This window comes from Hemiscyllium ocellatum, chromosome 45 (genome assembly GCF_020745735.1).
Source record: "Hemiscyllium ocellatum isolate sHemOce1 chromosome 45, sHemOce1.pat.X.cur, whole genome shotgun sequence".
Taxonomy (NCBI): domain Eukaryota; kingdom Metazoa; phylum Chordata; class Chondrichthyes; order Orectolobiformes; family Hemiscylliidae; genus Hemiscyllium; species Hemiscyllium ocellatum.
In genome coordinates, this window is record NC_083445.1 from 21,284,351 (window position 1) to 21,306,916 (window position 22,566).

A 22,566-nucleotide genomic window follows, 5' to 3' on the forward strand; every position below is an offset into this window, starting at 1 on the left:
AGAGGCTAAATGACCAACTCCAATTTCTTGTGTTCCATGGTTTGGTCCATGTTTTCCAGCTACAAGCACTACCACTAAAACAACTGAACTAGTCACTCATCTCATCGCTGTTTGGACTTGCCAACAAAATTACATTGACTACACATTATAAGTAATCATTATTTTGGGCGATAGAGCACAAGGGCGCAAGTTTGGAATTTGAACGGTGAGATTCAACTGTAAGTGAGGCCTGCGAGTAGTTTTTCCATGTTTCAATAGATTAGGATTTCTAAAAAAACCTCCATGTTGAAGCCAGTAACTGGTGCCATTTAAGAAGTTACGAGAGCAAGTTCCACAGTCCTACAGTGTTCTGTTACTTTCTCAGGTGGAGGTAAGACCATTCCTCTTGATTACATTTGTTATGTTAATATAGAAGAATCGTATGGTTCTGGGGGCAGGAAAACCTGCTGGTGAGTATTCAGGAGTGTTCATTAAAGTAAGTAAAGTGAGAATGCCTGAGGAGTGCTCATCCTATTCTCCTCAGCTTTCAGCTCACTAGCAGCGTTTAATTACTGTGGATTCTAAATCATCTTTTGATGGGTGCAGCTTTAGTCAGGATTCTTTTGTGCAGCAGTACGGAATGATTTGGGAATTGTCAGAGTGACGAGTTTGAGCCATCAGATGCGTGGATACTGTTTGTAGCAGTGGGGGTTTAACTTCAGAATGATATAAGGCAGGCAGAGTGGAAGAGCTGTACAGTATACTTAGTGGATGCAAACTGCAGCAGTCTTGCGCTGCAGGATGGCCATTTGTTCATTTCACACTTGTGCCATTGCAAATTAAAAGTCTATCTAGTTTGGAGTTGAGAGAATTCGGATGTACAATCATCCAAAAAAAGTTGAATATTTTTGCTGCAGGCTTGCAGAGTTTGCTGATAGACAGCCAGCTGCTATTCACTGTCACATTCATGCAGTTTTATCAAGTCTAAATGTTCATGAAACCACAGTGAGGTCTAGAATTAATAACACAACATCTTCTGATCTACATTTAATCGAATTTGGGGCTCTACTTTTGTAAAACTGTAGAACAATCTGATATGAATTGAAAAATGAGCTCAACTTTAGTTTTGTCATCTGTTCATAAGACATGTATTCCTGGATCAATAATACTAAGTTGTGCGCTGATCATCGTTAAAGATTTGAGGTTGTAAACCTCCCCATGTCCTACCTTTTAGTGTCTGCTCTTTTTAAACCTGCTTTTCTGATCTGCCCCAGTGTCTCCTCCTTTGGTTTTTCATCCATTTTGTTGAACTATAAACGGTAAGGTGTTTGGGACAATGGAAAGGTTAAAGTGTAAAGTGTGCATCATTGTACCTATAGCTCTTTCTATAGTTTGCAAATGTATCTCTAAACTATTTGATTTAGCCTGTAAACTGAACAACATAATTTCTAGTGTGCTGAAGACTTCTTTTTCAGGTAATAAGGATTTGGTATATCTTTTTATGGAACTTACGTACATATTTTGCACACTCCACATGTAGTACTTGGATTTTGTCAGATTGTCAGCCATGTGATTGGTAACTGGGTGTTTTTTTTTTCCCCAATTACATTAGGGACTAACTGGTTTATAATGAAAAATCACCAGCAGAAAGTCATTCTGGCTAGTCAGTTTAATCTGACTCGTTTAAATGCAGATGGGAAAGACATAGATAGAACTCGAAAATTGAGGTGCATATTCCCATATTATTAAAAGAACTTGGGATGCTTCTGGAATGCCAGTGTGCATACAGCTAGTTTCAAGTCTGCCACTAGCTGTGGAGCAACTTAGGCTGTTGAATTCATGTAATGTTGAAGTGGGCTTACCCACTATGTAGCCATCAAGAATTTTCTTTAAAGTGGGAAACGTTCAATCAGTTAACTACAGTAACTTTGGTACAAACACATCCACAAATGCAATAAGATGGTTTTGCTAAAGTTGCACCAGCTAATTAGGAGATGAGAGAGTCACCATGTCAAATTTTACATGTAATTTAGTACCTCATCCTAGTTTTTATGATGGTTGCCTAAAGTTTAACATTTCTTCTCAGTGTTTCTGGGTTGGCAAACCAAACAAATTACGTTGACGATAGGAAATCATGTCTGACTAATTCGTCAGAGCTTTTCAAGGAAGTCTCAGCCAGAGTGGATACAGGAGGACTAGTAGATGTGTTGTATTTGGACTTCCAGAGCATATTCGGCAAGGTAGCTCACAAAAGTCATAAGATAAGAGCCCCTGAGACATGGTGCTACGTTTAAAATGCTGTACAGCTCAACCTGTGTAGGGGCAGAGTAGAGGTTGCTCTACTATGTGTCTAATCAGTACCACTGACCCAGGCTGCATAATGTTGATGCTGGAAGAGACACAGAGAAACACCTTCCCTTTACAATAGCCTTCATCACTGGTCCAAATTATCAGAAAATCGAGACATAATGCTAATACTTAAGTGCAGAACATTAAGAATAATAGTACCACTCTAATCTAGATGCTGATTTCCAGCATCTGCAGTCCTCCGTTTTGCCTAGCAGCAGTAAGTGTCTACCCATTTTTCGGAGAATGAATACAATGCAAAAAGGAGCAGTGATCGTCTATGTACAAACCGTTATTATGTGACAAAGCACATCACTTGCACAGGACTTCCTAGTCAGAGACCACAACTAGCACAATGGGGAGATAATGTCCTTCAAAGGTTACTAATTTGGATCCAGCGAATTAAAAGTCTGCCTGGTTTGAAATTAAGAGAATTCAGATGTATTACCATCCAAAGCAAAAATATTTTCAATTCAGGTTGAGAGAGAGCTTCAAGCTGTAATTCAACCGCACATAAGACTATGAGGGAGAGAGAGATGGATGAATAAAAGATTTATTCGTTGTCCCATACATCTTGAAGATAGAGTGAAAACTGTTTTGTCACCACAATCCAAAGTCATTTTTAAGTTATAATAAGGATAAAAATAAATTACTTGTATTAGAGTTTCATTCCATAAGGATTGTTCCCTTCGCCAATCCTTGGTTTCTGCCAATCTCCTCATCAACCCTGAATGCACTGTATCTTTCTCTGGAGCTATAAAAGATGCAAAACCTGCCAGCACACCACCCCCCTCACCTCCATCCAGGGCCCCAAGCAGTCATGCCAGGTGAGACAGAAGTTCACCTGCCTCTCCTCCAACCTAGTTTATGATATCTGGTGCTCCCGATATGGTCCTCTCTACATCAGGGAGACCCAACATAAACTAAGAGCGTGTTTTGCCGAGCATGCCAGCTGGACCCACCATGGCCAACCTGACCTCCCAGTCACCACTCATTTTAACTCCCCTTCCCACTCCCTTTCTAATAATGACCATCCTCCGCTTCCTCTTTTGCCACAGTAAATCAGACTACACATTGGCGGAACAACACCTCATCTTCCGCCTGGGCGGCCTACAGTCTGAAGGACCCAATGTTGAGTTCTTCAATTTCAAATAACTTCACTTCCCATTCCCCGACTCTCTTTCCAGCCACCCCTCTCCCTTCCTCTGACCGATCCTTCCTTCCAGCTACCACCTGGATTCATTCCTCCCATCGACCAACCAGGCTGTACCCTCTACCAGTGTTCACCTATCACTACTTCAGCACTCTGCCCCTCTCCCCACCCAAAATCCTGTCTCTCACTTCCTTACCCCACCCCCAGTCCTCAAGAAGGGGTATACCTGAAACATTGACTTCTCCACCTCCTGATGCTGCCAGGCTTGCTGTGTTTTTCCAGCCTCCTTGTCTACCATCAAAGGTACAGCAGGATATCGAAAGGATGGATTGGAGAAGTGTCAGATGGAGTTTAATCCAATTAAGGTTGATGTAATGCATTTTGGGAGGTCTAATGCAAAAGGTAAGTATACAGTACATTTAGGTGCATTGAGTTACAGAGGAGTGCAAGTACATAGCTGCCTGGAAGTGACAACACAAGTGAATAGGGTGGTAAGGAAGGTGTACGGCATGCTTGTCTTCATCAGTCAGGGCATTGAGTGCAAAAGTTGCCATGTCTTGTTTCAGCTGTATAAATTTAGTTAGGTCATATTTGGAGTATTGTGTGCAGTTCTGATCACCACATAATGAGAAGAATGTCGATGTTTTGGAGTAGGTATGAAGAGATTTAACAGGATGTTGCCCAGTTTGGAGTGTTTTCGTGAGAAGGAGAAGTTGGACAAACTTGGATTATTTTCACAAGAACCTTGGAAGCTGAGGGGCAACGTCATAGAATTATTAAAATTAAATGAGGCGTGGATAGGATGAATTTACTTCCCAGGTGGATATGTCAAATACTAGGGGGCATAGATTGAAGTTGAGAAAGGGAATGTTTAAGGAGATGTGCAGGGAAGGTTTTTCGCACAGAGGATGGTAGATGTTGAAGGTGTTAGGCAAGAACTTTCAAAAGCTGATTGGGGGCAGATGTTTTCTGGCAAAGGGATGGCTGAAAAATGAGAAGCCTTCAGAAATGAGATAACAAGAATCCAGAGAAAGTGTATTCCTAACAGGGAGAAAGGAAAGGCTGGTACGTATAGGGAATGCTGGATGACTAAAGAAATCGGGGGTTTGATTAAGAAAAAGAAGGAAGCATATGTCAGGTATAGACAGGGTAGATCGAGTGAACCCTTAGAAGAATACAAAGGCAGTAGTAGTATACTTATGAGGGAAATCAGGAGGGCAAAAAGGGGATGTGAGATAGCGTTGGCAAATAGAATTAAGGAGAATCCAAAAGGGTTTTTACAAATGCATTAAGGACAAAAGGGAGAGAACAAGGCCCCTCAATGATCAGCAAGGCAGCCTTTGTGTGGAGCTGCATCAGTGTTTACTGTGGAAAAGGACATAGAATGTAGGGAAATAGATGGTGACATCTTGAAAAATGTCCATATTACAGAGAAGGAAGTGCTGGATGTCTTGAAATGCATAAAGTTGGATAAATCCCCATGACCTGATCAGGTGTACCCTAGAACTCTGTGGGAAGCTAGGGAAATGATTGCTGGGCCTCTTCCTGAGATATTTGTATCATCGATAGTCATAGGTGAGGTGCCGGAGACTGGAGGTTGGCCAACGTGGTGCCACTGTTTTAGAAGGGCGGAAAGGACAAGCCAGGGAACTATAGACCAGTGAGACTGATGTTGGTGGTGGGCAAGTTGTTGGAGGGAATTCTGAGGGACAGGATGTACATGTGTTTGGAAAGGCAAGGACTGATTTAGGATAGTCAACATGACTTTGTGTGTGGGAAATCATGTCTCTCAAACTTGATTGAGTTTTTTGAAGAAGTAACAAAGAGGATTGATGAGGGCAGAGCAGTGGATGTGATCTATATGAACTTCAGTAAGGCATTTGACAAGGTTCCCCATGGGAGATTGATTAGCAAGGTTAGATCTCATGGAATACAGGGAGAACTAGTCAATTGGATACAGAACTGACTCAAAGGTAGAAGACAGAGAGTGGTTGTGGAGGGTTGGTTTTCAAACTGGAGACCTGTGACCTGTCGAATGCCACAAGGATCGGTGCTGAGTCCTCTACTTTTCATCATTTATATAAATGATTTGGATATTTAGATTACATTAGATTACTTACAGTGTGGAAACAGGCCATTCGGCCCAACAAGTCCACACCGACCCGCCGAAGCGCCCCACCTAGACCCATTCCCCTATGTTTACCCCTGCACCTAACACTAGGTGGAATTTAGCATGACTAATTCACCTGACCTGCACATATTTTGGATTGTGGGAGGAAACCGGAGCACCCGGAGGAAACCCAAGCAGACACGGGGAGAATGTGCATAAGAGCACATAATATGAGCATAAGAGGTAGAGTTAGTAAGTTTGCAGATGACACCAAAATTGGAGGTATAGTGGACAGCGAAGAAGGTTACCTCAGATTACAACAGGATCTTGATCAGAAGTGGCAGATGGAGTTTAATTCAGATAAATTCGAGGTACTGCATTTTGGGAAAGCAAATCTTAGCAGGACTTATACACTTAATAGTAATGTCCTAGGGGGTGTTGCTGAACAAAGAAACCTTGGAGTGCAGGTTCATAGTTCCTTGAAAGTAGAGTCGCAGGTAGATAGAATAGTGAAGAATGTGTTTGGTATGCTTTCCTTTATTGGTCAGAGCATTCAGTACAGGCTTTGGGACTGTTGCGGCTGTACAGGACATTGGTTAGGCCACTTTTGGAGTAGTGTGCGCAATTCTTATCTCCCTCCTAGTGGAAGGGTATTGTGAAATCTGAAAGGGTTCAGAAAAGATTTACAAGGATGTTGCCAGGGTTGGAGGATTTGAGCTATAGGGAGAGGCTGAATAGGCTGGGCCTGTTTTCTCTGGGACATTGGAGGCTAAATTTTATAAAATCATGAGGAGCATGGAAAGGATAATTGGACAAGATCTTTTCCCTGGGATGGGGACGTCCAGAACTAGACTGCATAGGATTAAGGTGAGGGGGCAAAATTTAAAAGGACCTAAGGGCAACTTTTTCGACGCAGAGGGTGGTGTACGTATGGAATGAGCTGCCAAAGCAAGTGTTGAAGGCTGGTACAATGACACTGTTGGAATATTGCGCGTAATTCTGGTCTCCTTCCTATCGGAAAGATGTTGTGAAACTTGAAAGGGTTCTGAATAGATTTGCAAGGATGTTGCCAGGATTGGAGGATTTGAACTATAGGGAGAGGCTGAACAGGGCTGTTTTCCCTGGAGCGTCGGAGGTTGAGGGGTGACTTTATAGAGGTTTACAAAATTATGAGGGATAATTAAACAAAGTCTTTTCCCTGGTTTGGGGGACTCCAGAACTAGATAGCATAGGTTTAGGGTGAGAGGGGAAAGATATAAAAGGTACCTAAGGGGCAACCTTTTCACACAGAGAGTGGTGCGTGTATGGAATGAGCTGCCAGAGGGAGTGGTGGAGACTGGTACAATTGCAACATTTAAAAGGCATTTGGATGGGTATATGAATAGGAAGGGTTTGGAGGGATATGGGCCAGGTGCTGGCAGGTGGGACTGGATTTGGTTGGGGTAACTGGTCGGCATGGACAGGTTGGACCAAAGGGTCTATTTCTGTGCTGTACATCTCTATGACTCTATCTTCTGATCAAACTGGGAGCTCAAGCACGGCTTCAGGGCTTCTGCAAGGATTTCCGGTCCTCAAGGAGTCCTGCTCTTGGAACAGCAATGACAACCCTGATGCCAAGGAGACCCCAGCTCTGCTGCTGCTGCCACCTTGCTAACACAGCCAAAAGTCCATGTTCTGGGTATCGCCGCTGCTGCACATCCAGACTCCACCACCGCAACTAGGAGCCTTGGTCCATGTCGCTGATATTGTTGCCACTGCTCTGGCCTCGAAGAAGAAGAAAAGTAAAAAAACATAGAGAAAGCAATACTGCTAGCCTGGAGCCTGAATACTGCCTACCATGCCAGTGCCATCTCAGTGATATTGAAATAGGAAAAGCAGGAGGTGGTTTGGGCTGCAAAGAGTTCCAAAGATTCAACTTTCTGAGAGAAGAAATTCCTGCTCACCTCAGTCTTAAACTGGCACCTCTTTATTCAGAGACATCTCAGTATTTATCCTATCAAGTTCCTTATGAATTCTGTCTATTTCAACGTGATCACCTCTCATTATCCTATATTACAATGAGTAAACTGCCAACCCGTTTCGCCTTTTCTCATAAGACACTCCGCCCATACCAGGAATCATCATGGTGAACATTCTCTGAATTGCCTCCAATGAAGGATTTTTTTTGTTAAATAAGAGGACTAAAACTGTCAGAGTACTTCAGATGATCTTCACCTGAACCAGCGGGGTACCAATATCCTGGTGGGGGTACATTTGCTAATGCTCTTCTGAGGGGGGTTGGGGGAGGGGAGGGGGTGGGGGGTTTGTGGTGAACTAATACAGCAGGGGATGAGAACCAGAATTGTAGTTCCAGGAATTTTGTAAATCTCAGTTTGCCACTAAGCCTCATAAGGAAACTGGAGGACAGGTGACCAAAAGAGTCATAGAGTCATAGACATGTACAGCACAGAAACAGACCCTTCGGTGCAACTCATCCATGCCAACCAGATATCCTCACCAAATCTAGTGCCATTTGCCTGCACTTGGCCCATATCCCTCTAAACCCTTCCTATTCATATACCCATCCAGATGCCATTTAAATGTTGTCATTGTACCAGTCTCCACCACTCCCTCTGGCAGCTCATTCCATACACGCACCACTCTCTGTGTGAAAAGGTTGCCCCTTAGGTACCTTTTATATCTTTCCAGGTGCTTTGATTTCCTCACACAATCCAAACGTGCAGGTTAGGCAGATTGGGCAATTTAGTGCAGCCATAGTGTTCAGGGATGTGTAGGTTAGGTGCATTAGTCAGGGGAAAATGTAGAGTAAACAGGTCTGGGTGGGATACTCTGCGGAGGGTCAGTGTGGATTTGCTGGGCGGGAGGGCCTGTTTCCACACGTGGGGAATCTATTCTATGAATCAAATAAGAGTCATATATATGTACAGTATGGAAACAGACTCTTCACTCCAACTCGTCCATATCGACCAGATACCCTAATCTAATCTGACCCATATGCCAGCACTTGGCCCATATACCCCTAAACCCTTCCTATTCATATACTCATCCAGATGCTTTTAGATGCTGCAATTGTACCAGCCTCCACCACTTCCTCTGGCAGTTCATTCCATATATGCACCACACTCTATAAAAAAGTTGCCCCTTCAGTCCCTTTTCTATCTTTCCCCTCTCACCCTAAACCTATGCCCTCTAGTTCTGAACTTCTCCACCCCAGGGAAAAGTCCTTTTCTCTTTATCCTTTCCATGTCCCTCATGATTTTATAAACCTCTATAAGGTCACCCCTCAGCCTCTGACACTCCAGGGAAAATAGCCCCCAGCCTATTCAGCCTCTCGCTATAGCTCAAATCCTCCAACCCTGGCAAATCCTTGTAAATCTTTTCTGAACCCTTTCAAGTTTCACAACATCCTTCCGATAAGAGGGTGACCAGAATTGCACACACTATTCCAAAAATAGCCTAACCAAAGTCCTGTACAGCCGCAAATGACCTCTCATCCTGTCCCTCGGGATTCCCTCCAACAACTTGCCCACTACCAGTGTCAGGCTCACCGGTCTAGAGCTCCCCTGGTTAACCTTACGAACTTTCTTAAATAGTGGCACCACGTTAGCCAGCCTCCAGTTTTTCGTCACCTCAGCTGTGACTATCAGTGATCCAAACATCTCAAAGCTTGATCAATGAAGGAAATAGGACCTTAAAGATTTGGATGGGAATGCCAGTGCTTGAGGTTCAGGCAGCTGAAAATGCCACCAAACTCGTAGTGGGGAGATGGAATTTCAAGGATGGGGAGATAGGTGCTGTTGAAGGAGCACAGATCTATGAAGACTGTGGACCGGAGTGGGTTACAGAGACAGAATTATGGAAACAGTTGAAAACAAAGATGATAATTTTAAAAATAGGGTATTGGAAGGAAGGGAGTCACTATATGCCTAGCACACATGGCTGGTGTGTGAATGGAACATTTCATTTTAGGATACAGAGCCAACAGAGTTTTGGATCTCAACTTAACGAAGGATGCAAGGTACAAAGCATAGCACTGTGTACAATGTCCTATCAAGCAAACCTGAGGCAGACACAGGGTAAAGCTCCCACTGCACTGTCCACACCAAATGTTCGTGATGTAAAGCACGTAATTAAATTCAAGGTGAAGCACACTCCACTGTGTCCCATCAAACACTGGCAGAGCAGGTAAGCACGAGTTCAGTACAGAACACAACTTAACTGCCATGGTGAAAAATGTTGTAGCATGATTTCACTGTCACAGCACCTTTTGTAATTCCAAGTTTTCAGTACTGCAGCAGGATTGCAAAGCCATTTTAGTAGAAAGCAAGTTTGCTAATGAAGACATTTTTGTGGTGTTCAGAAACTGCTTCCTACTATCTGGACTGAATGAATGCCCTTGTAATAAGAGGTTTAGTGAAGCTGGTTGTTACAAGACCACCCTCGCTTTTCCTTTTCTTTGCTTCAGGCAGCCTGCAGTGGCTATGCAAAGCTAGGAAGTCCAATGTAAATATAGTAACTCTATCAATGTTGCCATGTGAATATCCAGCACAGCTAGTGGAGTGTAAGGTTGACGTCCTTGGGTCACTATCACGTGAGCTGATTTGTATTGCCCCGACTGCTGAAGGCAGGGGCCCCAGTGTTGTAACAGCTTCTTGTCGTCTTTGCTGAACATGTTATATTGGCCTTGATGTAGTATCTCAGTATATCCTTAAGAGAGAGTGCAACTATTTACTGAAGTGTTGTTAACTGTTTGCCAGCTCCCCTCCCTTCATGGCCTGACTTGTTTGTTTTGGAAAAGTTTGAAGTGGTTGATCTCGAAAGTATCTCTGACGGTAACTAAATTGTACTGATTTCCAGGTGTGAATCATGGAGTGGGTGCTCAAGCTGTGTACCTTTAAAGAAATGTTTGCACTAGTGTGCCTCAGCCTCTAAGCCAGCTGCAGAGCAGCTCACTGGACACTATAGAAGAGCTGACGATAGGGTACATCACTCACCACTCATTCCTAAAGGCAAGTCAGGAAAGCAGGATGGCTGAAGACGGTTGGGATGGTAAGCAAGGGTGCAGCCGAGCAATTTGTGTGTCACACTGTGTTCCAGTTGTTCACTCTTGGCATTCCGTGTTTATGTAAGAGCAGTCTCCCAGATCCTGTGAACGGAGCTTTTGTATTTGTTTAAAGAGACTTCTCCAGTACTTGAGGGTAAATGGTATGTTAAACTCCCAAGGACTGTGCCAATTTATATTTCATTGCTTCTCTGCCTGCGTCATTGTACTTATCTGTGTTTCCTGCCTAAAATCACTGAATTCAGCAGTGCAGCATATGTGATGGTGCCTCATACTTAATATTTAAATGTACCAATTCTGAGAGGCCAGCTATGACAGTAGCCCCTCCGAGTGCTTGTTTGTTTAAGTCTGAGTAGTGAAGAATAATGGGAAGTGGTTTGTGATAGGGTTTCACAAACTTGCATTGTTTTGTGTCAGTTCCACTCATACTGAGGATCTGCACAAAAGTATGTAATTTATAAACTAAATTATTGTTGGAAAGTGTAAATCATTACGATATCTTTGTTTTTTAAAAGTCCTTTCTTTTCAAACGCAATCCAATATGTGCTGAGTAGGGTGAAACATTATGTGATGTTAAATGACTGTAGTGTTTGAGTCTATTTCTTTTACTGAAGGGGGTTCGTCATGCTGCATGCATCATGCTGCATTTGTGTCCAAAGATGTGCAGGTCAGGTGAATTGGCCATTCTGAATTGGCGGTAGTGTTAGGTGCATTAGTCAGAGGGAAATGGATTACTCTCCAGAGGGTTGGTGTGGACTTGTTGGGCCGAAGAGCCTGTTTCCACACTGTAGCAAATCTAATCTAATCTGTTCCATCAATTCATTTTTTTTCAATTCCAGTCTTAAGACTTGTAAAGTTAAGCATAGTCTGAAACTTGTAAGCACTTCTGATGAATGTGAACATATGCATGATTCTTGTGACTGAAATCTTTGAAATCTGATCTTGGCAGTGATCACATCTTAAGGACTTGTGATATCCCAGAATGTAGATTTGCATGGCAACCATTTAGCTCCTTATTAGCTGTTAGTCTAAAAATCTCATTTTTCAGAAAAGCTTAGAAGTTACCAGAGTTTAATGGCATAAAGTCATAAGGCCACAGAAGGAGGCTATCTTGCTCATTTAAAAGAGTTCTCTCATGGGACTTGGCAAGACCCTAATTGCCCTTAGGAAGGTGATATGAAGCTGCCACCTTAAACTGCTGCAGTCTATGTGCTATAAGTAGACACACAATGCTGTTAGGGTGGGAGTTACAGGATTTTGACTCAGTGAAGCTGACAGAACAGTGATACAATTCCAAGTCAGGATGTTGAGTGACTTGGAAGGGAACTTGTGTATGGTGGTGTTCCCATGTACCTGCTGCCCTTGTCCTTCTAGATGGAAATGGTCATGGGTTCTGTAGGTGCTATCTAAAGATCTTTGAATTTCTGCAGTGCATCTTGGGATAATGCACACTGCTGCTACTGAGTGTTACTGGTGGAGGGAGTGGATGGTTGTGAATGTGGTGCTAATCAAAAAGGCTGTTTATCCTGGATGGTCATAGAGTCATACAGAATGGAAACAAACCCTTCAGCCAACCAAGTCCCCAAACTAAACTAGTCCCTCTTGTCTGCATTTTAGCTCATACCCCTCTGAACCTTTCCTATTCATGTACCTGCCAAAATGTCTTTTAAATGTTGTAACTACCTGCATCTACCACTTCCTCTGGCAGTTTATTCAACATATGAACCTCCGTTTGTGTGAAAACGTTGCTCCTCAGGTCCCTTTTGAATTTTTCTCCTTTCACCTTAAAACTGCCCCCAGTTTTGAATTCCCTCAGCCCGGGGAAAAGATCTTTGCTACTCACCTTATCTATGCCCCTCATGATTTTATAAACCTCTATAAGGTCACCCCTCCATCTCCTATGCTCCAGTGAAACAGCTGTCAGCCAATTGAGCCTCTCCTTATAACTCAAACTCTCCAGTCCGGGCATCATCCAAGTAAGTATTTTCTAAACTCTTTCCAAAGGCAGGGTAACCAGAATTGTGCGCAGTACTCCTAAAGTGGCTTTACCAACATTCTGTAAAACCTCACATGACATCCCAATTCCTGTATTCAGTGTTCTGATCAATGAAGGGAAGCGTGCTAAATATCTTCTTATCTCGCTGCAACACAGCTTTCAGAGAATTATGTCCCTGAACCTTTAGGTCTCTTTGTTTGACAGCAAAGCCCTACCATTAACTGTATAAATCCTGCGCTTGTTTGTTTTACCAAAAAGCAATACCTCTCATTTATCTAAATTAGACTCCATCTGCCACTCCTCAGCCCATTGGCCCAATTGATCAAGATCCCTTTGTAATCTTCTTCACTGTCAACGATGTCACTAATTTTGGCAACATCCGCAAGTTTACTAATCATGTTTTCCATATTCTCATCCAAATTATTTACATAAATGACGAATAAAAGTGGACCCAGTACTGATCCCTGCAGAACATCGCTGACCATAGGCCTCCAGTCTGAAAAACAACCGTTCACTCTTTATCTTCTACCAGCAAGCCAATTTTTTATCCAATTGACAAGCTCTCTTTGATCCCTGTGTGATCTAACTTTACTAATCAGTCTACCATGCGGAATTTTGCCAAAGGCGACACTAAAGTCCATGTAGACAATGTCTACTGCTCACCAATCTTTTTGGTTATGTTGTCAAAAAGTGCAATCAAATTTCTGAGATATAATTTCCCATGCACAAAGCTATGCTGACTACTTGTAATCAATCCTTCTCTTTTCAAATGCATGTAGGTCCTATATCTCAGAATCCCCTCTAATATCTTACCCACCATCGATGTCAGACTCACTGGTCTATAGTTCTGAAGCTTCTCCTTACAGCGTATCTTAAATAAATGTACAACATTAGCCACCCTCCTATCCTCTGGTACCTCACCCATGGCTGTAGATGATAGATATCTCAGCTAGGAACCCTGCAATTTCTTCCCTAACTCCCCACATCATCAGGTCCTGGAGATTTATACACCAGTTGTTGTTTAAGATTTCCATCACTATCACTACTGTAATGTTATCTGTTTTCGAGACATCAGTATTTATTTCTCCAAGTTCCCTAGCCTCCATGTCTTTCTCTGAAGTAAAAGCTAACACAAAGTATTCATTTACGCATCTCTCCCATCTCCTGTGATTCCAAACATGGGTGGCCTCGATTGTTAAGGAGCCTTATTCTCTACCTAATTGTCAAGCTTCTTGAGTGTTGTTGGAGTTACAACAATTCAGACAAGTATTGTGTTGTACTTCTGATTTGTGCCTTATAGATGTTGGACAGGCTTTGGGGAGTCAGAAGGGGAGTTACTCACTGCAGTATTTCTAACCTTTGACCACTTGTAGCCACTGTATTTATCTGACAAGTCCAGTTGAGTTTCTGGCTGGGTATAACCCACAGGATGCTGATAGAGGATTCAGTGATTGTAATGCCGTTGAATGTCAAGGAGCAGTGGTAAGATCGTCTCTTATTGGAGTTGCCTGGCATTTTTGTGATGCAAATGTTACTTGCTACTTGTCAGACTGGATACTGCATTTGAACATGAGCTATTTTAGCACCTGAGGAATCATGAATGATGCTGAACATTGTGCAATCATCAGCAAACATCCCATTTTTGACTTTATGATAGAGGGAAGGTCATTGAAGCAGCTGAAGATGGTTGGGTCGAGGACATTACCATGAGGAACTCGTGCAGAGATATCCTGGAACTGCAATTACTGACCTCCAACAACTATGACCATTTCCAGGTGTCTGAAACATCGAATTTCCTGTTCCTTGGATGCTGCCTGACCTGCTGCGCTTTAACCAGCAACACATTTTCAGTCATGAATGACTAACCAGATGAAAGCTTTCCTCCAATTCCCCCTGATTCCCATTGATTCCAGTTTTGCCAATGCTTTTTGATGCACACTTAGTCAAGTGCAGTCTTGATGTCAAGGGCTGTCACCTTATTTGTGGAATTCAGTTCTTTTTTCCAAGTTTAAGCCAACACAATATTGAGCTTGGGAGCTGAGTGTCCCTGGAAGAATCAAAACTGAGTGTCAGTTATTGTTGCTAAGCATGTGCTGCTTAGTTGATTACTTCTTGCATCACTTTAATTAAGATAGAGAGTAGACTGATAGAGTGGTAATCAGCTGGGTTGGATTTATCCTTTTTTTGTGCATAGGACGTAACTGGGAAATTGTCTTCATTGTCAGGTACATGCCAGCATTGTAACTGCACTGAAACAGCTTGGCTTGAGGTGTGGCAAGTTCTGAAGTCTTCAGTACTATTGCTGGAATGTTGTCAGGTGTTATATCCAGTGGCTTCAACCATTTCTTGATATTAAGTAGAATGAATTGGATTGGTTGAAAATTTGCATCTGTGATGCTGGGGACCAACTGGAGAAGGCCAAGGCAGATCACCCACTTCGTACCTCTGTCTGAAAATCTTTTGCACTGTTGTGTTGGATTCTTCCATTAGTGAGGATAGGGCTATTTGCGGAGACTCCTCACTGAGGGAGTTGTTTAATTGTCTACTACCATGGCAGGACTGAAGAACTTAGGTCTGATCTGTTAGTTGTGGGATTGCTTAGCTCTGTCTATCGCTTGCTATTTATACCGTTTGACATGCAAGTAGTCCTGTCTGGTAGCTCATCAGGTTGATGCCTCATTTTTAGGTATGCCTGACATTGCTCCTGGCATGGCTTACTGCGCTTTCCATTGAAACAGGGTTAATCCTGTGGGCGGCACGGTGGCACAGTGGTTAGCACTGCTTCCTCACAGCGCCAGAGACCCACCTCAGACTGTGTGGAGTTTGCACATTCTCCCTGTGTCTGCGTGGGTTTCCTCCAGGTGCTCCGGTTTCCTCCCACAGTTCAAAAATGTGCAGGTTAGGTGAATTGGCCATGTTAAATTGCCTGTAGTGTTAGGGGCAGAGGTAAATGTAGGGGAATGGGTCTGGGTGGATTGTGCTTCAGCGGGTTGGTGTGGACTTGTTGGACCGTAAGTAATCCAATCTAATCCTCTGGGTTGATGGTAATGGTTGATTGGGTGATATGCCAGGCCATGAAATTTCAGTGTGTTGAAGTTTAATCCTTCTGCTGTTGATGGCCCATAGCACCTCATTGATGCCTCTTGAGTTGCTAGATCTGTTCAAAGTCTGCTCCATTTGGCATGGTGATTAGTGCCACACAAACAAGATAGAGATTATTCTCAATATGAAGGCAGGACTCCATCCCCATAATGACTGTGCAGCGGTCATTCTTACCAATATTAACATGAATAGATGCATTTCTAGCAGGCAGATTCGTAAGAATGAGGTCAAGTATGGCTCTCCCTCTTCTTGTTCCCCAAATCTCCTGCTGCACACCTAGTCTAGCAACTTTGCTCATTTGGACCTAACCAGCTTGATCAATAGTAGTACTGCTGCCAACCCACTCTTGTGGAGGACAGTGAAATTCCCCCACCCTGAGTATATTTTGCATCCTTGTCACCCTTAGTGCTGCTTCCAAATGTTGTTCAACATGGAAGAATACCAATTTATCAGCTGACGGAGGATGGTACATGGTAATCAAGTGATTTCCTTGCCTTTGTTTACCCTGAGTCATGAGACTTAATGGTGTCTGGGGTCATCCTTGAGGTTTCCCAGGCAACTCCCTCCCAACTGTGTACACCACTGTGGCTCCACCTCTGCTGGGACCTGTCCTGTCAATGGGATGGAACATATCCAGGGATGGTGATCATGGTGACATAACCATACTCACTGAGTCATACCTTACAAACAATGTCAACTGTTTCTTTGTGAGATAGTTTTCCCAATTTTGACACTAGCTCCTAAATGTTAATAAGGAGGACTTTGCAGGGTTAACAGAGCTAGTTTTGCTGTCATTTCTGGTGTCTAGCTCGATGTCAGGTAGCCAGTCCAGTTTCATTTCTTAGTTGATTCTTTCTAGCAATTGATGTAACTGTTTGCTAGGACATTGCAGAGGACAGTTGAGAGTCAACAACATTGCTGTGACTCTGGAGTCAGATGTAGGCGAGACTAGGTGGTGATGGCAGATTTCCTTCTCTGAAGGACATGAGTGAACCAGATGGGTTTTCCCAACATTTAGTAGTGGTTTCATGGTTCTATATATTCTTAATTCCAGATATTTGTTTAATTTGAATTTAAAGTCTGGTTGAAGATTTGTAGCTCGGGTGTCCGTTGTTGTGGTTCTGTTCGCCGAGCTGGAAGTTTTTGCTGCAAACGTTTCGTTCCCTGGCTAAGGAACATCATCAGTGCTATTGGAGCCTCCTGTGAAGCGCTGCTGTGATGTTTCTTCCGGTATTTATAGTGGTTTGTTCTTGCCGCTTCTGGGTGTCAGTTTCAGCTGTAGTAGTTTGTATGTGGGGTCCAGGTCGATGTGTCTGTTGATGGGTGTTCTTGCCGCTTCCGAGTGTTAGTTTCAGCTGTAGTGGTTTGTATATGGTGTCCAGGTCAATGTGTCTGTTAATGGAGTTTGGGGATGAATGCCATGCTTCTAGGAATTCTCTGGCTGTTCTCTGTCTGGCTTGTCCTATGATGGTAGTGTTTTCCCAGTCAAATTCATGTTCCTGGTTGTCTGAGTGTATGGCTACTAGGGATAGCTGGTCGTGTCGTTTTGTGGCTAGCTGATGTTCATGGATGCGGATTGTTAGCTGTCTTCCTGTTTGTCCTATATAGTGTTTTGTGCAGTCCTTGCATGGTATTTTGTAAACTACGTGAGTTTGGCTCATGCTGGCTATTGGGTCCTTTGTTCTAGTGAGTTGTTGTCTGAGTGTGGAAGTTGGCTTGTGTGCTGTTATGAGTCCTAAGGGTCGCAGTAGTCTGGCTGTCAGTTCTGAGACGCTCCTGACGTATGGTAGTGTGGCTAGTCCTTTTGGTTGTGGCATGTCCTCGTTCCATGGTCTATCTCTTAGGCATCTGGTGATAAAGTTGCGTGGGTATCCGTTTTTGGCGAATACCTTGTATAGGTGTTCCTCTTCCTCTTTTCGCAGTTCTGGTGTACTGCAGTGTGTTGTGGCTCTTTTGAATAGTGTCCTGATGCAGCTTCGTTTGTGTGTGTTTGGGTGTGTTGAAATTAATTTGAATTTCACCATCTTTGAACTAGATCTCCAGAACATCAGCTGATCTTCTGGATTAATAATCTCACAATAATTCCATTAGACCATAATTCCACTAATGAGTCCATTACAGCTCCGTGTGGAGCAATCCAATTAGTCCAGTTTTCCTGCTATATCTCTGTAGCTCTAAAGTATACTTCCCATGAGCGCCCATCTAACTTCCTCTTTTGAACTCAGTTTATGTCTCCCTTATTGTTATGAAGTCAAAAAGAATGTATGACCCTTTAAGATAGAAAGTGCTTTTCTGAGCTGAGCGATTTTTGACAGCAAGTGGTTGACAGGTGCAGAGAGTACTGAGAATTGGTGATATGTAACAATTAGCCTGGGGTTGTATTTTGATGTTAAGGCACCAGATTTGAATTTAACCAATTAATTTAAATTATGCCCAATATACCAAAAACAATTGAATTTGAATTTTGATTGTATTAACATCAATGGACCAGTGAGGGGGTATGAGTCTTGGGATATGAAAAGGAAAGGTGTTTTGAAACTGTTGAGAGCTTACTGCCCATCGAACCTTAGAGCACGTCATCTGAAAGTGACTCTCAAAACAAAATTTCTCAGAAGGCACTGTCTATCAAAGGTACCTTTTCCAATAAAAACAGTAAAAAGTAAGAAGTTGACCCAGGGGGAAGACAGCATAATCAGACGGATGGAAGAAAGCAACAGATTCAGAAGACTGGAAGGAAGACAGCGTATGGACTTTGAGAGATTTAGTGTTTCATAATTGTGTTATTGGAGCAGCATTTTATAGAGTTAGAGTCAGATAGTGATTAGTTAAGAAAAAGGGGGCTTTGATTTGTTAATAGTTTTTATTTTGTGTTCACTGTTAGAGTTTGAAAACTAAATTGTTATTTTTTTCTTTAAAACAGTGGAAATCTTTCGCTCACTCAGTCTTTTAGTAGATTACAAGGCAGGGTGAGCTTTTCTGGGATGTTAGTTTGAAATAGCAGAGGGTTTGACCCTCTGTGTCGTAACATTTATATAGACAGCAAGCTTAAGACCATTGCATGAGCAGGTTCTTTCCTACTGTCCCCCTTTCATCTATTGCTCAAAACCATAAATCTGTGTCCCAAGGTCCTTGCAGCATTAGCAATTTGTACAGCCTTTCTTTATCTGCTTTATCTAAATGGTTATCCACTTCTATCAAATCTCTCAAAGACCTCCCTTACTCCAAAGAGAAGAACTCCGGCATCTTAAGGCTAACCTTGTAACTAAAATTGCACCAACCTTGGAACCATTTTTCTATGCACCCTTTCGTGGACCTTACTTGGTATGGTGCTACAGATATTTCTCCATAACCAACTTCCTGACTGTGTCAGCCCTTAGCTGTCTTAAATATCAGCCTGCAATACTACATCCAACCTTGCTAAGGATACTAGATAAATCTGATAGGATGAGAAACTCAGCTCCAGATTTAATAGGGCCTGCCAAAGGGCAACCTCAGAATGCAGTAACCAACATGTCTCCAGTAGGGGCACCTGCATAGATTTGCCTCCTGTCGAAATATTGGGAATCTGTTGCTAAATTGAACTTTGTAGCTTCCAGAGCCTGGGAATTAATGCAGTCTCGTCTTTAGAATCATATAGGGCTCTGTCGCTAAAGGAAAAGCTGAGCACATTGTTATAAGGGTGGGGACATTCAGCCCTTCAAACCTATTCAACTATTCAGTTCCATCATGGCTGAACTGTCCCCTCACACCATAACCCTTGGCATTCCTCCTGTCTTTGGTCAATTACTGTTTTCAAGACAAAATCCCAGGCTGGCAGTGGTAAGAGGAGAGTATGGGGTAGATGCGATCTTGCTCTTTATTGTAAAGGTGCTCCCATCTTTCAGTGGTGTATAGCCAAGCTTCAATGTTGAAATTATACCTCCTATTCTGGCGTGAGTTGCTAGAGAAATAGCTTCTTTATATCCACCCAGATGGTTATCCACCCACAGATTTCTGGGAGTTCTATAATCAAGTCTTTGAGAATGAGTCACAACTTCTTTCGGCTGAGTAAATCAGAAAGACCGAAGACTGTAGCCCAAGCTCCCACCACAAACTCCGCCTCTTGATACTGAAGTTTTATCCTACATCACCTGCATTTCAAATGTTCTGTTGCGATCCTCACTGATTTCTCTTCTTTCAACCATTTGCTCCAGGATTTCCACAAACTGTAGTTGCAGTATTTCCCACATGCCCAGCACCCCTTCCTGATCCACATTTCATCCTTTCTGTACAGAATATTAAAATACTATGCCTCCAGTTCAGATAAGCACTCCCCACCACCACCATACTTGCCTAGCTTTATTCCCCCACTCCAAATTCCCCCCATAACTTGCAACACTTCGTCCAACACTGAGTCTTCAAACCCAACCTCCCTATCCTGAACCATCAAAGTTTTCAAAGCCCCCATTTCTGCAACTTCCTGAATACCTCCACATCTTTCCCACTTTTAAGTGTGCCTTTTTAAACCTATCTTACCACCTACGCCTTCAGCCATCTCCTCGAATCCCCCTGACTCTTCGCACTTTACTGAGCAGCAGAAACATGTTTGTGATGCCTCAGCCTGTCCGATGGAAGGTCATGGGCTCACTTTACATGACTGACGTAACACCATTAGAGAAAACAAAATGAATGATTGCGCAATCCAGCCTTTGGCAATACAAAAGGACAAACAGCATGTGTGCTTGGGCCTCATTTGAGTGTCTTCCATGAGCTGCAGGTACTCGTGAGGTGCTGACAGACAGCTCACTAACACAGGGTTGTAGAGTCAGCCCTTCAGCCCATTAAGTCTACTCCATCCTATCTGCACTAATCCCACTTTCCAGCACTTAGCACACAGCCTTGAATGTTATGACATTTCAAATGCGCGCTCATGTATTTTTTTAAAGGATGCGAGGTTTCCTGCCTCCCCCACCCTCCCAAGGCAGTGCATTCAAGGTTCCCACTTCCCTCTGGCTGAAAATAGTTTTCTTCAGATCCCTTCAAAGCCTCCTGCCCTTCGCCTCTAATTTATGCATTTTCTTTTTAAAAGGAAAACGAATGTCTCTGAACCTTTCCACGTGTTATTTATTTTGCAACCACATTTGAGGTTTTACTCAGATAGATACCCTATTTCCAGTTGTTGCCAGCATCATTATTGTTCTATCTGCTACATCCACATATTACAGACTCTCTGTGTACATGGAGAATTTCGAAATTGACAACCAAACCACCACTGTAGGCCGGATATCAAACAATGACAAGGCAGAATACAGGAAAGAGATTGAGCGCTTGATGGCATGGTGTAAAGATAACAATCTCTTCCTCAACGTCAGCAAGTCGAAAGAGCAGATCATCATCTTCAGGAAGGAAACAGGATGGCATGCCCCTATCTACATCCATGGAGCTGAGATAGAGATTGTTGAAAGCATCAAGTTTCTAGTTACTTCCACACTGTGATCAAGAGTGACAATCGCCAACAGTCTCTCCTGAACCACCTATGTTGATGCAGTGTTCAAGAAGGCGCAACAATGTTGCTTCTTCCCCAGGAAGCTAAGGAAATTTCACATGACCATAAGGGCTTTCACTAACATCTACAGATGTACCATAGAAAGCATTCTGTCTAGATGCATCACAGCTTGGTATGGCTATGCTAAGGACCGTAAGAAACTAAAGACAGTCATGAACACAGCCCCGTCCATCACGCAAGACAACCTTCCATCCATTGAATTCATCTACATTCCTTGCTGCCTCAGAAAGGCAGCCAATAGCTTCAAAGGCCCCTCCCATCCCAGTTATAATCTCTTCCAACCTCTTCTGTCAGGCAGGAAATGCAAAGGCTTAAACACACGTCCCACCAGCTTCTTTCCCACTGTTATTAGACATCTGAATGGATTTCTCAAATTCCAAATTTAATGTTGATCTTGTTTTTCATGTGCCTTCTTTGCAACCATAGCTTTGCATTCCTCACTGTGTTCAATCACCCTATTATCTTTGTATGGAATGATCTGTCTATATTGAATGCAAAAGAAGACTTTTCTCTGTACCTAGGTACATGTGACAATAATAAAGCAAATCAAATCATATAAAATAACTAGAATTGCATACAGTACTCCAGCCTAGCCAAGCTTTTGTACTGGTCCAATATAACCTCTCTGCTCTTTAAATCTACACCACAACTGATAAAGGCAAATGTCCAGTATGTAGCCTTAACCACCCTATAATCCTATCAGGGATCTGTGGACAAGATTCCTCTGTTCTTCTGAGCTTACTAGTGACCTGCCATTCTTTGACTGACTGAATAATTCATTTATTGTCACATACTTCTTGAAGATATAGTGAAAAGTGTTTTGTTGCCACAATCAGCATCATTTTGAGTTACAATAAGGATTTTAAAAAATTACTTAAATAAGACTTCATCTTCAGTTCAAATTGGACTCTCAAGCACGGCTCCACAGCTTCTGCAAGGTATTCCGGTCCACAAGGAGTCCTATTCTGGGAACAACAATGGTGCTGATGCCCCTGGAAACCCTGGCTGTGCTGTTACCGCCATCTTCCAAACACCATCAAGAGTCCAGGCTGTGGACATACCATTGACAGGGTCTTCATTACAGGCACTGCCATTGCCAAACGTTCAAAGTCCAAATTCCAGGCCTACCATTACTGGGAGTCCCCATTCCAGGCTCTGCTACTGCCGAGAATCCAAGCACTGTGTCTGCTGCCTCCAGGAGTCCATGCTCCGTGCATTGCTCCCTTGTCATGTTACTTCTTCCAAAATATATCACCTAACCCTTTCAGCGTTA

The 22,566-nt window shown here is 42.9% G+C and overlaps 1 protein-coding gene across 4 annotated transcripts in view; it reads left to right on the plus strand.

The window, feature by feature from the left end:
* Positions 1–22,566, plus strand: part of LOC132836058 (cAMP-dependent protein kinase catalytic subunit alpha-like) — a 237,741-nt gene that overhangs the window by 113,871 nt on the left and 101,304 nt on the right. Inside the window, exon 1 of one of the 4 annotated variants that reach the window (XM_060855302.1) lies at positions 10,326–10,637. The exons of the other annotated variants lie outside the window; for them this stretch is intronic. Within the exon in view, the coding sequence (XP_060711285.1) occupies positions 10,616–10,637 (22 nt within the window). The 5' untranslated portion in view covers positions 10,326–10,615. Of the gene's footprint in view, positions 1–10,325; positions 10,638–22,566 lie in introns of those variants that run through there. 4 annotated transcript variants of the gene reach the window in all.